The 13,871-nt window shown below is 43.6% G+C and overlaps 1 protein-coding gene across 1 annotated transcript in view; it reads left to right on the forward strand.

Annotated features, from left to right (window-relative positions):
* LOC126092326 (uncharacterized) overlaps positions 1–13,871 on the forward strand; it is a 71,162-nt gene that overhangs the window by 5,066 nt on the left and 52,225 nt on the right. The window contains exons 2-3 of the mRNA XM_049907862.1: positions 8,013–8,193; positions 8,277–8,395. Of these exons, the coding sequence (XP_049763819.1) occupies positions 8,071–8,193; positions 8,277–8,395 (242 nt within the window). The 5' untranslated portion in view covers positions 8,013–8,070. The remainder of the gene's footprint in view (positions 1–8,012; positions 8,194–8,276; positions 8,396–13,871) is intronic.

The raw sequence follows: 13,871 nt of genomic DNA on the forward strand, positions 1-13,871 counted from the left end.
GATTGCCTTTGCCGTTTGGGTAGGCACAGGGCGTCGTACACTTACGTGCTTACATGCCAAACTTGCAATGGTACCGACAGACTGTTTGTTCTGTCACTGTCTTAGTCGAGGCTGTCGATCAGCTGTGTGAGCGATGACGGAATCTTTGTCGGCACCTGTTGTCTGTGTCACAGCATTGTAACAGCTCACTGATTTGCTGTGATAATAAGTCCACTATGTCGGTGAGAACATCATAATCCGTGCGTGAGACAGTTGTCGCCGCGCAGGTGCATGCTGCGGTGGCGGAGCTAACTATTGACGGCGTCATTGCCCCTTGGATCTTGTCAGCTAATTCGGCCACTGCATCTAAAGACGCGTCAGTCTGCGACACCACGATTGCCTTCACTGGTGGTGGTAACTGGCTGCTCCAGATTGTGCGCAGTAAGCTGTCTGGGACTGTATCTGCGTCTACTTTACTCTACAGATGTTATAGGTACTGTGAAGGTTTCTTATCACCGATGTCCTCTTGGGTGAGCACCTGCCAGATTCGTTCTTCTTGCGAAGCGGACATGCGCCGAATTAGTTCTGCTTTCAGTTAGTCGTAGCTGTTTGTTGCCGTCAGGCTAATTATGTCGTCTTGAACCTCAGTGGCGTACTGGTGATCTTGTTAGCTGACCACCAGTGTGAATTTCGTGGCGTCAACTGTGATACCCGTGTAGGAAAAATTTGCTTCGACTTGGGCAAACCACAGGGATGGATTGTGCGGCCAGAAGGATGGTAGTCGCACCAATAGACATGCCACAGAAGTATTTGTCGGCTCTGGTGGATTCGCCATCAGTTTCTTGCAAGGACTTCTTGTAAACTTAGCGTGCACACAAGAGATCCTGTCGAGGTCACCACCGTGTCATTACCGATTTGAATTACCACGGTCGACGGTTTAACATCTGCGTGTGCTTGTAGGCTGAATAAGGGAAGTAGGCTTGTCTCAGCTTGATGTAATAATTTATTAATGACACCCTGCGGTCGGAACAGAAAATAACACACTGCAACCGATAAGTCGTGCGAAGGTGTGACAAAAGTTCAGTACGGTAAATTATTCCGTATCTAACACACTTCGATTCACGCTTTCGCCAAGGAGTAGAACGTTGAACAGAAATCCACAATCAAAGAGTAAATCACAGAACAAATGTCACTTGTGTATAGCATCTCTGGTGTCGAACGGGAAAGTTTTACGGTACTGTACTTTCAAACACCCGCGCGTGTTACGGCGCTGGACGATGACAGAAGACGCCACAGTGAATAATACAGAAACAGAAATCCATCTTGGATAGCTAAAACAAAATAATAGTCAATTTCAAACAGTCCCCCCCCCCCCCCCCCCCCCGCCCCACCGCCCTGGCGCCACCCCACACACACTCTAAGTTAACAGTTAAACTACATTGCCCTGAGGAAGGCCTTAGTAATATGCTCAAAATGTTGGTCTTGCATTTTATAATTAAAATCTTTTCTCCGGTGACACGGTACAATACCCAGAAGAATTTTATTCAATCAGACAGTTGAAATTTGATTTTAGCCTTTAAAACTGAATCTCTAGTAATTTATAAATGTCCAAATTCTTTGTAGACAAGAGGATTAACAGACAAGAAGGAAGTGGTTGATACATGTGGATCAACTCTGTAGTCAACCAATCACACTCCCAGCTGTATTGAAGATGATGTGATTAATTTCCTGGAGCTTCCCACAGTCCAATATGGAAATGATATGAGGTGGAGTCTATTTCCTCCCTGTGCGTGTGTGAAGGCTGACCCACGCATTCCCATGCGTAGCTGATGATGGGGTAACGCGTAATTCCCCGCCCCGGGTAGACAGAGAGGGGCCCCCACAAGGAAGGAGCACACCATCGGAGACGCCGGTAATCATGGGGGATATTTCCACAGTGGTTTCATCATCATCTACTACCTGTCTGACCAGGGCGTAACGGCTGTTCATCGCGTCATGAAAAGGGTTGACAAGAACGTCGTTCCAACCCGAATTGTCTTCTTGACATTTGACAAAGTTCAACTTCCTTCAAACATAAAAGCAGGCTATGAGATAATTTCCATTCGCCCTTACAGCCCAAACCCTACACGTTGCTATCGGTGTCAGCGGTTCAATCATACCAGCCAGTCCTGTTCCAATCCGGCCAAATGCGTTACATGTGGCAAGGATGCCCATGAGGGTGCTTGTCCACCTCCATCCCCTCATTGCATCAACTGTGTGGGTGACCACACTGCTTCCTCTCGAGATTGCCCCATTTTTAAAGACAAACGGCTTGTTCAGGAAATCAGAGTGAAGGAAAAGGTGTCGACTTTTGCTGCTCGAAAGATATTCGCCAGTCGAAAGCCCACTGTGCCTCACACAGGTAAATACAGCACCGTCCTTGCCTCTCCTCGGCCAACGAAGGAAGCAACCACACAGACTTGTGATCTCACCTTTAGTGCCTCGGTCGTCAGATCGGCCAGTGCAAAGATCGCCCGTTTAACGTCCCCACTCTCACCTGCTCACTCTATGGCTCACCCTTCATCGGGTTCTGCTAAATCTCGAGTCCCAAAATCAGACACCCGGAGTTCCAAAAAAGAGCCTACTCGTGAAGATTTTTTACGTACCCCACCTTCACAACCATCGGTTCCTCCTTCATATCAATGTCCAGTTTCCAAGAAGGCTAATAAGAAACCCAGTTCCTCTCCTTCTCCACCACAGCGTGTCTCATCTACAGCACCACCTGGCAGTAACCGCCCTCGGCAGTCTTTTGTGTCGCCGAGGCGCACTGCTGGCGGCCGGAGCTGTTCCGGGACAACCTATGGATGAAGATCTTCTGCCTTCAGCTGATAGCTGTTCCACGCTGTCGGTCGCAAGGTCTGAGCAGTCGTTGAGTTGAGGGCAACCTTGGTCACATTCTTCCCTTTTCTGTCCACCCAATGTCCATTATCCATTGGAATATCTGTGACATTCGAGTCAATCGGGATGAATTGTCGATCCTCTTATGATTCTACTCACCGGTCATCTTCTGTCTTCAGGAAACAAAGTTGTGTCCCCACGACTGCTTTGTTTTCCCCCATTTTCAGTCAGTCCGATTTGATCTCCCCTCTGTTGAAGGCACTCCAGCACATGGAGGCCTCATGATTCTCTCCATTATCACCCAATCCCCTTAAACAGTTCCTTCCAAGCTGTTGCAGTCTGTCTTTCACTTCTCTCTTTGTACTGTATACATTCCATCGTCCACACAAATGGCAAGAGCAGATCTCCTTCATCTTCTTGGTCAGCTTCCACTTCCCTATTTGCTGGTTGGGGACTTCAATGCCCACCACCCGCTTTCGGGATCTCCGCGTCCTTGTCCGCGCGGCTCATTATTGATAGATGTCTTCCACCAAGCAGATCTTGTTTGCCTCAACACTGGGGACCCTACATTTTTGTGTGCCTCCACAACAAATTTCTCTCATTTGGACCTCTCGGTCGGTACTGTTCCAATAGCTTGGCGCTTTGAATGGTTCGCTCTTGCTGATACACACTCCAGTGACCACTTCCCATGTGTCCTTAGATTGCAGCCACAACTGCTGTATATGCGCCCGAGATGTTTGGGAGTTTGCCCAAGCCGATTAGATACTCTTTTCGTCTCTAGTGACATTCGATGACTGTCACTTTCCTAGCGTCGACGATGAGGTCATTCATATTACAGAAGTTATTCTTTTAGCTGCGGAACGTTCAATACCTCGCACCTCCGAATTGCCCCGGCGCCCCCAAGTTCGTTGGTGGAACGAGGCATGCCGAGACCCAATACGTGAGCGGTGACGTGCTCTTTGCATTTTCCGGCACCATCCTACTTTGACCAACTGTATCCGCTATAAGCAGTTCCGTGCGCGATGCCGTCACGTCATCCGCTATAGCAAGAAGGCAAGCTGCAACTTCTTTACTTGCTCATTTAACACCTTCACTCCCTCCATGGAAGTTTGGAGTCAGATTTGACAGTTATCTGGCGCACCTAGTTTCTCCCCGGTCTCTGGGCTGACTGTCGTGCATGATAAATTAGTGGACCCCGTCGAAATTTCTATCTCATTGGGTCAACACTGTGCTGAGATTTCGAGCTCTTCAAATTACTCGCCAGCTTTTCTCCCAAAGAAACGTGCAGCGGAAGTGCGACCTCTAGCTTTCTCCACTCAAAGTTGCGAAAGCTATAATACTGTTTTCTCTATGCCTGGTGGCTGGAGTCCCGCAGTCTTTTAACGCCTGCCCAATGCGGTTTCCGAAAGCATCGTTCTGCAGTTGACCATCTTGTTGCTCTCTCCACTTATATCATGAACAATTTTCTCCGGAAACGCCAAACAGTAGCAATATTTTTTGATCTGGAGAGAGCATACAATACCTGTTGGAGAACACGCATCCTCCGCACACTGTTCTCTTGGGGCTTTTGAGGACGGCTGCCCCTTTCTCTTCGTGAATTTCTGGCAGAGCGCACATTTAAAGTGCGGGTGAACACTACTCTCTCCCATACTTTCTCCCAAGAAAGCGGGGTACCCCAGGGCTCTGTGCTAAGTGTTGTACTGTTTGCCATTGCCATCAATCCAATTATGGATTGTCTCCTTCCTGATGTCTCGGGCTCCCTCTTTGTGGGCGATTTTGCGATCTACTACAGCTCTCAACGGACCAGCCTTCTTGAACGTCGTCTTCAAGGTTGCCTCGATCGCCTCCACTCTTGGAGCATCGAAACTGGCTTCCGCTTTTCTCCCAGTAAGACTGTTTGTGTTAATTTTTGGCGTCGTACGGAGTTTCTTCTGCCTTCCTTACATCTAGGCCCTGTCAACCTTCCGTTCGCAGACGTCACAAAATTCTTGGGTCTTATGTTTGACAGAAAGCTGTGCTGGTCCTCCCACGTTTCCTATCTTTTGTCTTGCTGTCTGCGATCCCTCAACACCCTCCGTGTCCTGAATGGCACCTCCCGGGGAGCGGACCGAGTGGTCCTTCTCCGCCTCTGTCGCGCCTTAGTGTGATTAAAATTGGACTATGGAAGCATAGTTTACTCCTCTGCTTGGCCGTCTGTCCTTCAGCGTCTCGACTCTGTCCACCACCGTGGATTACGTTTAGTGTCTGGAGCTTTTTACACTAGCCCTGTGGAAAGCCTTTATGCTGAGACTGCTGAACCTCCGCTGTCCAATCGGCAAGCTGTCCTTCTGAGTCGTTATGCTAGCCATCTGTCTTCCACACCTGCAAATCCGGCCCATGACATTTTTTTTTGACGCCTCCTTGGATTTAGGGTATGCAGGCCGCCCTTCCTCTCTACTACCACCTGGAGTCCGCTTCCGTCAACTGCTCCATTCTCTTTCCTTCCACTTTCCTAAAACTTTCTTGACAACTTGGGGTACAGCACCGCCTTGGCTCCGGCCCCGGACCTGCCTGCTCCGTGACCTTTGTCAGTTTCCCAAGGATGGTACCCCTTCTCTTGTTTATCGTCGGGCATTTGCTGCTCTATGCGCACAAATGAAGGATGCCACATTTATTTACACTGATGGCTCAAAAACATCGTTTGGAGTTGGGAGTGCCTATATTGTTGATGACATCCCCAATTGATTTCGGCTTCCTGACCAGTGTTCGGTTTTTACTGCAGAGCTTTACGCTGTTCTCCAGGCTGTCCAATATGTCCGTTGCCACCAGCGGATACAGTATGTTATCTGCTCAGATTCGCTCAGCTCTCTCCTCAGTATCCAAACTCTCTACCCTGTCCACCCTCTGGTCCACCGGATTCAGGACTGCCTCCACTTGCTCCACTTGGGGGGCGTCTCTGTGGCGTTCCTCTGGATCCCAGGACATGTTGGTATCTGTGGAAAAGAGGCGGCAGATACAGCAGCCAAGGCTGCAATCTCTCCTCTTCAGCAAGCCATTCGCATGATTCCCTTTGCCAATCTGCGGAGTGTTTTATGTCGTCGTGTTGCTCTTTTATGGCATGCACATTGGTCGACACCTCCCAATAATAAATTGCGGGACGTGAAAGCTCTTCCCTGTGCTTGGACTTCTTCCTCCCGAACTCGTCATTGAGAGGAGGTAATTTTAACTAGACTCCGGATAGGGCACTGTCTTTTTAGCCATCGACATCTTCTAAGCGGCGATCCTCCCCCACTCTGTCCCGACTGCTCTCAGTTGTAGACGGTGAGACACCTTTTACTTGAGTGCCCCTATTTTACTCTGTTACGCACCCGTCTACAGCTGTTGCCTGATATATCTTCCATTTTAGCAGATGACACATGCTCAGCCGGTCGTGTTCTCGAGTATATTAGTGCCAGTGAGATGACGTCAGTCATTTGAAGCTCTTTTTGGGGACAAACAACCCCCCCTTCTATAGTGGTTTTTTAAGCTTTCCTTCTGTTTTTAGTTTCCCCAATTTTTTGAGTTTCGTTCCCATTGCTGCTGGTTTCCAGTTTCATTTTTTTACCTTTTCCTAAGTCACAGACCGGGCGCTAATGACCGTAGCAGTTTTGTGCCCCAAAAAAAAAATAAAAAATAAAAAAAAAATTGCGTATGCCAGTTGAGCTGCATTTCAGAGCCCTCTTTTCTTTGTGCCTGGTGCCCTTGTGCAAACATTTGATCTCCCAAATCTAGTTCTGTTCGTTTTTGCCCATATTTCTAATTAAAAATTTAAGATTGCATTTTCTTTGGACCGACATTTCCAGATGCCATTATGTGAGTTTGATAAAAGACTATTTCATCTAAAATGAATTGAATTTGTAAAATATTCTTTCGAATATTTTAGACACACCAGACAGCAAAGTCATTGGTCTGTTATTTTTATGTCTGCTCTTTGCCCTTTTTAAAAACTGTGGTCTCACATTTGCTATTCTCAGTTTTTTCAGGAAAGATCCCAAAAATGCATGAGGAGTTACAGATATCCACAAAGGGCTTTGCTGTTGCTTTTACACCTTTATGTAACTTACAGGAAGGGATTTTACCAATATGAGATGAGGATTTTGATTTTAACCCTCCAGTAACGTTTCATAATTCTTTCTCATCTGTTGGGTATAAAAAGAAAAATACTTTAATCTGTGTGCAACCTAGTCTTTCCCAGCCTTTTTTGTTACGTCTGTGAAATAGGAATTAAATTTATTGGAAACTTCATTTGTGTCCGATATTTTGTTTGAGCTTTCGAATAGTTCAGTACATGGTGTTCTTCACATGATTTTTCTCATTTCTTTCTCAGTATATTCTATATCAGTTTCATTTTCTTTGGGGTATTTTATAAAATTTTCATTTGTCAGTTTCTTAGAAAATTTAACCAGCTAGTCATATTTGTCGGTGGCTAATTTTGGTAAGTAATTTTTTGTTTCATTTGATTTTTAATGCATTGTTTGAGTGATTGTTTTGGTGTATAGTTTGTTGTTCGTATTTTAATTGGTCAAGTGTATGTGGGTGTTTGGGTTTTTGATTTGTGTGGTATTTGTTTTGTGATGGATCTGTTTTTCATGTTGTCAGAGATTTAGTTTGCTTGACCTACTTCTTGCAGGTGTCCTGTTAGTTTCATTTTATTACTGGAGTGAAATATTCTCAGGTAATTTTTATTTTTGTTTGCTGGTGTGTGTAGTGACATTATGGTCAGCATGCTATATATGCTGGAAGTAGGGTGTCCACAATGTTGGTGATATCATGGGTCAAAGCAGACTGGTCAAATGGTGTGCTTCTGTGATACTACAGACAGACAGGAGCCACAGCTTCAGTTAATGATTCAACTCCAAACATCTCTAAAATTCTTCCTTTGGCTGTATCTTTAAGGAAGTGAACAGTTGCAAGTTTTATACCAGGGGGTGGGGAATGGAGCTCATTTCATCACAGTGTACTGTGACGAAATGGAGTCGTCTAAAAGCACTTCTTCTCCTACACTTTTGTTCTGCTCCTTAAAAATGACATACCATATGTTTACACACAGAAGTAATCTGAATGAAGCCAATGCAAAATGTTGACTACATTACTGTAATTAATTGTGTTTTGCTGTTAACTCTTGTAAAATTTTCCAGATTTGGTCCATGTGTTACCACAAGTAGATATATAATTTAGACTGTAGCAGAAAACCGTATGATCATGCTGAGTGCCACAGGGAAAGATACCAAGAACTGTGGAGTTAACGTAGAGAATAGAAACTTGACTACTTCAGCCATGAACTCGCCGCCAGTTACTCCTTCGAAAGCTTCATCATCGGTAAGATATCTTCACTAAAGGTAAACTCCAGTTGATATCCACATCAAAGACTTTTGTCAGCAGTAGTTATGGTGTCATTACAGGGTACATCACAGAATAAAACTGGATCAACATCAAGCGTACTTCCAGTACCGCATTCATTGATGAGTCCTGTGGCTGTACCGACTCCAACACTAGAACAGACAATCACACCTACATTGCAGTGAGTTCTTTCTCATTTGTGTTATAGCCTAAAAAATCAAGATGTTCTGTCAGACAGTGCAAATATAAAGTTATATAATCACTGTGTATATATTTTTAGACTGCCACATTTGTCAGACAAAAAGCTGGGCAGAATCATAAGGACCAAAAACAGTAGAGTCTCATAGATGTGTCTGCAAGGAGCTCATACTGTGCTGTATTAACCACATTGTTGTAAGGATTTTGTCTTTTGTTAATGTATTGCTCTAAATGGATGAACAGTGTTTACAGTTTGGTTTGTGAACTGAGTGTTTTGTTTGACAGGTGTATCTCATCCCCAAGAAACATAGTTCCAACTCAAGGTATGCTGTATCTGTTTTTGGATCAGTATCCACAAAAATTGGACAAACTGATGCCATTTTTCCAACTCTCAACCAAACTTTCAGCTTTGAATCTAACCTTGTCCTTGGGCTGGTCACCACACACACACACACACACACACACACACACACATACACACACACACAACAAATGTAAACAAAAATAAAAATGGCACAAGAACTTCCCACTCCAACAATAAAATGAAACTGACAAGACAACCATAGGAAATAGGGGGTGTAGGGCAGGGACAAGCTAAATATAAATCAGTGAAAAAGACCACACCATCCCAAAACAAATATTATAAAAAATGTCTCAACTTACAACATAACGCTACAGCCACAAAACCAACAGGAACCGTACACTTCACTCACCCTGTATAGCTCAAACGAAGCTGTTGATACCACAACAAAATAACCACCACCACCACCATCTTTGAAGTGGAATTGGACTTTTCCCGTGTCCTATATAGCTCAGACGCAACTCTAAATACGTACTGGCAAACCACAAATAAAAAAAACCGCAACCACAAATTCCACACACCTACATAACTCACAAAACACCACCAAAACCTGGACAACTCAGAAACCTAAAAAAATTCCATATCCACTAGATCAGTTAAAAACAACTGAAGTGCCATAAACATTAAACTGATAATACCTCACAAATTCTCTAGAATAAAACCAGAACTAAAATTACTGGAGAGAGAGAGAGGAGGGTGGGGGGATTGAAGGGAGGGGGAGAAACAAACACCAAACTAATCAGAGCTAACAAAAAACCCAAACACCAAACAAAAGAAGAAAAACATAACTCCCTGAAAACAAAGCAAACCCTTCCAAATCCATCTTACAGCACTTACTACCTAGGCTGAAATAAACCCACATGTTCAGTGATAATCAAGACTCAAATGAACCCAATAACACACATCAAATTCAACACATCAGCATCCACCATGAGAGGGCAGCATCAAACATAACATGACATCTATAAACACGAACAAACTCAACACAGCACGTCATAGTGATGTCACACACCCATTACCTTATAGACCAAAGTAGACAGATGGAATGAGATGCTTTCAATGAGCCAAAGATTTTGTATTCTCATTCATTGACTTTGCCAGTCCACAACCAAACTGTCACTTCTAAGCCTAACCTACACTTCAAGCTACGCTGATGGCTAAGTGCAATTGCAGGACCCATGGCTCGTCATTTTCATGTTGCTGTTGGTAATTTGTCGTCACCTGTTGGAGCCAGTTGGGTAATAGTACATGATAGCTTATGAGAATTGCTCAATCTAAACATTTGTACCTCATGTATGTCAAGATTTTTCAAGGTTGTGGTTAGGTGGTGTCTGAATTGCAGTCAGCTCCACGTTGGTTCCTAACATCCATTATATCTGATCCGTGTCTCTGATCAATCAATATATGGTCCATCTGATTTCTGGTTTGTCCATCAGGTCAAATCCGTGTCTCTTTGTGTAATTTGGGAAACATGTACTGCTGACAGTCATGCTTTTACTGGTAGCAAAATCTACAGTCGTAATTCCATTGTTGTTTGATATTTCATATATCTTCCTATAGTTGGCTGAAAGGCCTCTTCTTTTTATATCTTTGCATTCAGGTCTCTTATTAATATCTTGACATGTTTGGGAGCCTGATCATACAGCTGTTCTATCTTGCTATAAAACTTGTCCTTTTGTTGTTCATCTGCCTCCTCTGTGGGTTCATGTACATTTATCATTGTAATGTTGAAAATTTTTCCCCATAGTCTGAATATGGACATCTGTCCATTGATTGGTTGGAAGCACATCACCGCATGTTTCAGCTCTTTAGCAACCAAAAAACCTGTTCCAAAGGTATTCATCGTCCCGCCACTACAGAAGATAGTGAAATTTTCTGTGTCCATTATGTCACTCCCCTTCCACCTAATTTCCTGGAGAGCCAATATTTTTATATTGTAGTTGTTTACTTGCGTTAGTAGCTGACGTAGGGCTCCAGCTTGATATAGGCTCTACACATTCCATGTTCCTATCTACATACCTCTTATCCTTTTTTTCGTTTGCTGGGGTCACCATCAAAATATCTGTCCAGCTTATTCCTTTGCTAGCAGTCACAAGAATTGATTTTTTACTGGGGCATATTGTTAATCTTCCGCCCAACCATTTGGGGGGTTGCCCCTTACAGCTCGCAGATAGCTGGCTCCATGTTCAGGGGAGCATCCTTGGCCTTCCATCCCTCTATTAACTGCAAGGCTGCAGGTGATTTGTATCGGGTTTACTCCCTTAGGGAGACTCTTCACCACACACCTAGAGCCCTCCCTGTCCTATTGAGTAAACAAAAAGGCCACAAACAAAAGAGGTTTGAGATGAGGGCACACGTCAAATGCACACACAGAAGTAATGTGGAAACAATGTAAGACTGAAATCCTCGAGGCAGCTGGAGGGGTTTAGGGACGTGAACGGGCTCAAAGGAAGGAAGATTGGTTTGACGAAGAATTTGAGAACTGAGGAAGTAATATAGCATGAATGAAATTATTGCAGAGAACAATTCGAGCAAATCTAAATGAATATAATGAAAAGCACCATGTAGCAAGGAGAGTCCGCAGACAGAAGAAAAGAGTTCAAGAAAAGAAAAAAAATGGAAGAAACTAAACTGCTAGGAGAAGAGAAGCAAATTTGTGAAATGTACCAAAAGAGTAAAGAAGGAAAGATCGTGTTCCAAGTCAGAACAAATATGTGTAGGAACAAAGAAGGGGAGTTGACAGGGGAGAGTAATAAAATTCTTGACAGGTGGGCAGAATACTTCTAAGAGTTTCTGAGCCCAGAAGTAGAAGGGTTAGAATGAGAGGAACTGGTGGAACTAACTTACTATGGACCAGAGGTTTTAACACCAGAACCTACACTGGGGGAAGTGACGCAAGCTATTAAGACCTTAAAAAACAATAAGGTGCCTGGAGATCATATCAGATCCAGGCCGAACTTCTCAAATATGGTGGGGAAACGCTTTGGAAAACAATTTGAAAAATAATACTGAATATCTAGCATGAGGAGAGCATGCCAATGGAGTGGAAAACAGCTATAATGTGCTCCATACATAAAAAATGAGGAATTAAACTGCCTGAACTATTGAGGAATCCCCCTGCTAAGTACTACATATAAAGTTTCCTCCAAGTTTCTGACCAACAAGCTTACTCCATATTTGGAAGAGAAAGTTGGAGACTGTCAGAGTGGCTTAAGAAGAAATAGGTCAACAACTGACCAGATATTCACATTGTGCATAATACTTGAAAAATGTTATGAACATCAAATTAACATACACCAGCTTTATATCGACTTTAAACAAGCCTATGATAGCCTCTCAAGAGAGGTGTTGCGGAATGTAATGGAAGAGGATGGAATACCTAAGAAGCTCAATAAACTTTCTATGATGATGACCCTCAGCGAAACCAACGGTAAAGTAAAAACACAGGGTGAAATCTCCAGAGAAGTGGAAGTGAAGAAGGGACTTGGACAGGGTGACAGTATCTCCTCATTGGTATTCGACCTTTGCCTAGGAAAAGTCATAAGTCAGATAGAAAAATATAGGAGGAACCTTCTTTAATCATTCACTGCAGCACCTAGCCTACGCCGATGATGTGGCGTTACTCGCACGAAACACTGCTGTGCTAGGCGAAGCCTATCAACATCTGGAGAAAGGTGCAAGGGAACTTGGCCTGACAGTCAATGTCGGAAAGACCAAGTATGACAATGACCAACGAACAAAACCTACCAAATCTCAGGATAGCTGACAGGGAGTTTGAAAGGGTGAGAGACTTCAAGTATCTTTGGTCGACTATCACTTACCGTAGACAAATGACATTGGCAGTGAGGTGAAATCCAGAATAGCAGCAGGTAACAGATGCTACTTTGCTGCATTACCCATGGTTAGGAGTTTGCTTCTATCACGAAAATCCAAAATCCTCATTTACAAAACAATTATTAGACCAGTTGTTATGTATGGTGCCGAAACGTGGACCATGACTGTAAATGATGAAAGAATCCTTAGCATTTGGGGGAGAAATGTGCTACGTAAAATATATGGCCCAATACATGATCAAGAAGGATGGCACATTCGTACAAATGCAGAACTAAAACACCTTTTTGAAAATCCTGACATTGTCACTACCATTAAAATAAGAAGACTGTCTGGACAGGGCACGTGGTCAGAATGGAAGAAGACAGAGCATGTTAGAGGATTTTTGATGGCAAGGCTGGAGGCAGATGGTGGAGGGGACACCCCAGAAGTAGATGGTGGGATGGAGTTGAAGAAGACATGAAAAATCTGGGTTTCAGAGGATGGAGACGGAAGCCATGGATTGGATAGAATGGCAGGATATTATGATGCAGGCCAAGGCCCTACAAGGGCTGTAGAGCTGAGGAGTAAAGTAAAAAGATTAGGTGTTGACCTAATAGACCATTAATACTGTGGGTTATGGCAAATATTTGGCTGTTTTTTTGTAATCGCAATTTCTGAGGAGTGGTTAGGTGCGACTGAACTGTGCATCTTACATTGGTGAGAGGTAACAAACACCAACGAACTTCATTTACAAAGCAGAGGAAATCGTGTACAAACAACTTTAGTGCCTACTCAGATCTGAGATACAATTTGTTGTGTTCACTTCATATCATTCCTCTTAGCAACAATTACCAACAGTTAAGTCAGTCTTGATGCTATTTACGTAGTGAGATGTGCCATTTTCAAGTTATTTACACAGCTTTGCATGAAGAATCAGTATATACTGTAGCATTGAAGATGCCTGTTGCAGATGCAAATGGGCATGAGGAAACCTCTATCTGGTGGGGTGATACAATTTTAGTTTACCGGTATAGCATTCTCATCAGTGACTTACAAAGAAAATAGGTTTGAGGTAGTGGTGTCATGGAGACAAAAACTTCGAAACATGTAAATATATACGTCTACATCTATACTCTGCAAACCACCATGAAGTCAAGGCAGAGGGTACATTTCATTATCCCAGTTGTTAGGTTTTCTTGCTATTCCATTCACTATGGAGTGTGGGAGAAAAGATTGTTTGAATGCCTCAGTGTGTACTGCAATTATTCTAATATTATTCTCGTAA

The sequence above is a fragment of the Schistocerca cancellata genome, chromosome 7 (genome assembly GCF_023864275.1).
Source record: "Schistocerca cancellata isolate TAMUIC-IGC-003103 chromosome 7, iqSchCanc2.1, whole genome shotgun sequence".
Taxonomy (NCBI): Eukaryota; Metazoa; Arthropoda; class Insecta; order Orthoptera; family Acrididae; genus Schistocerca; species Schistocerca cancellata.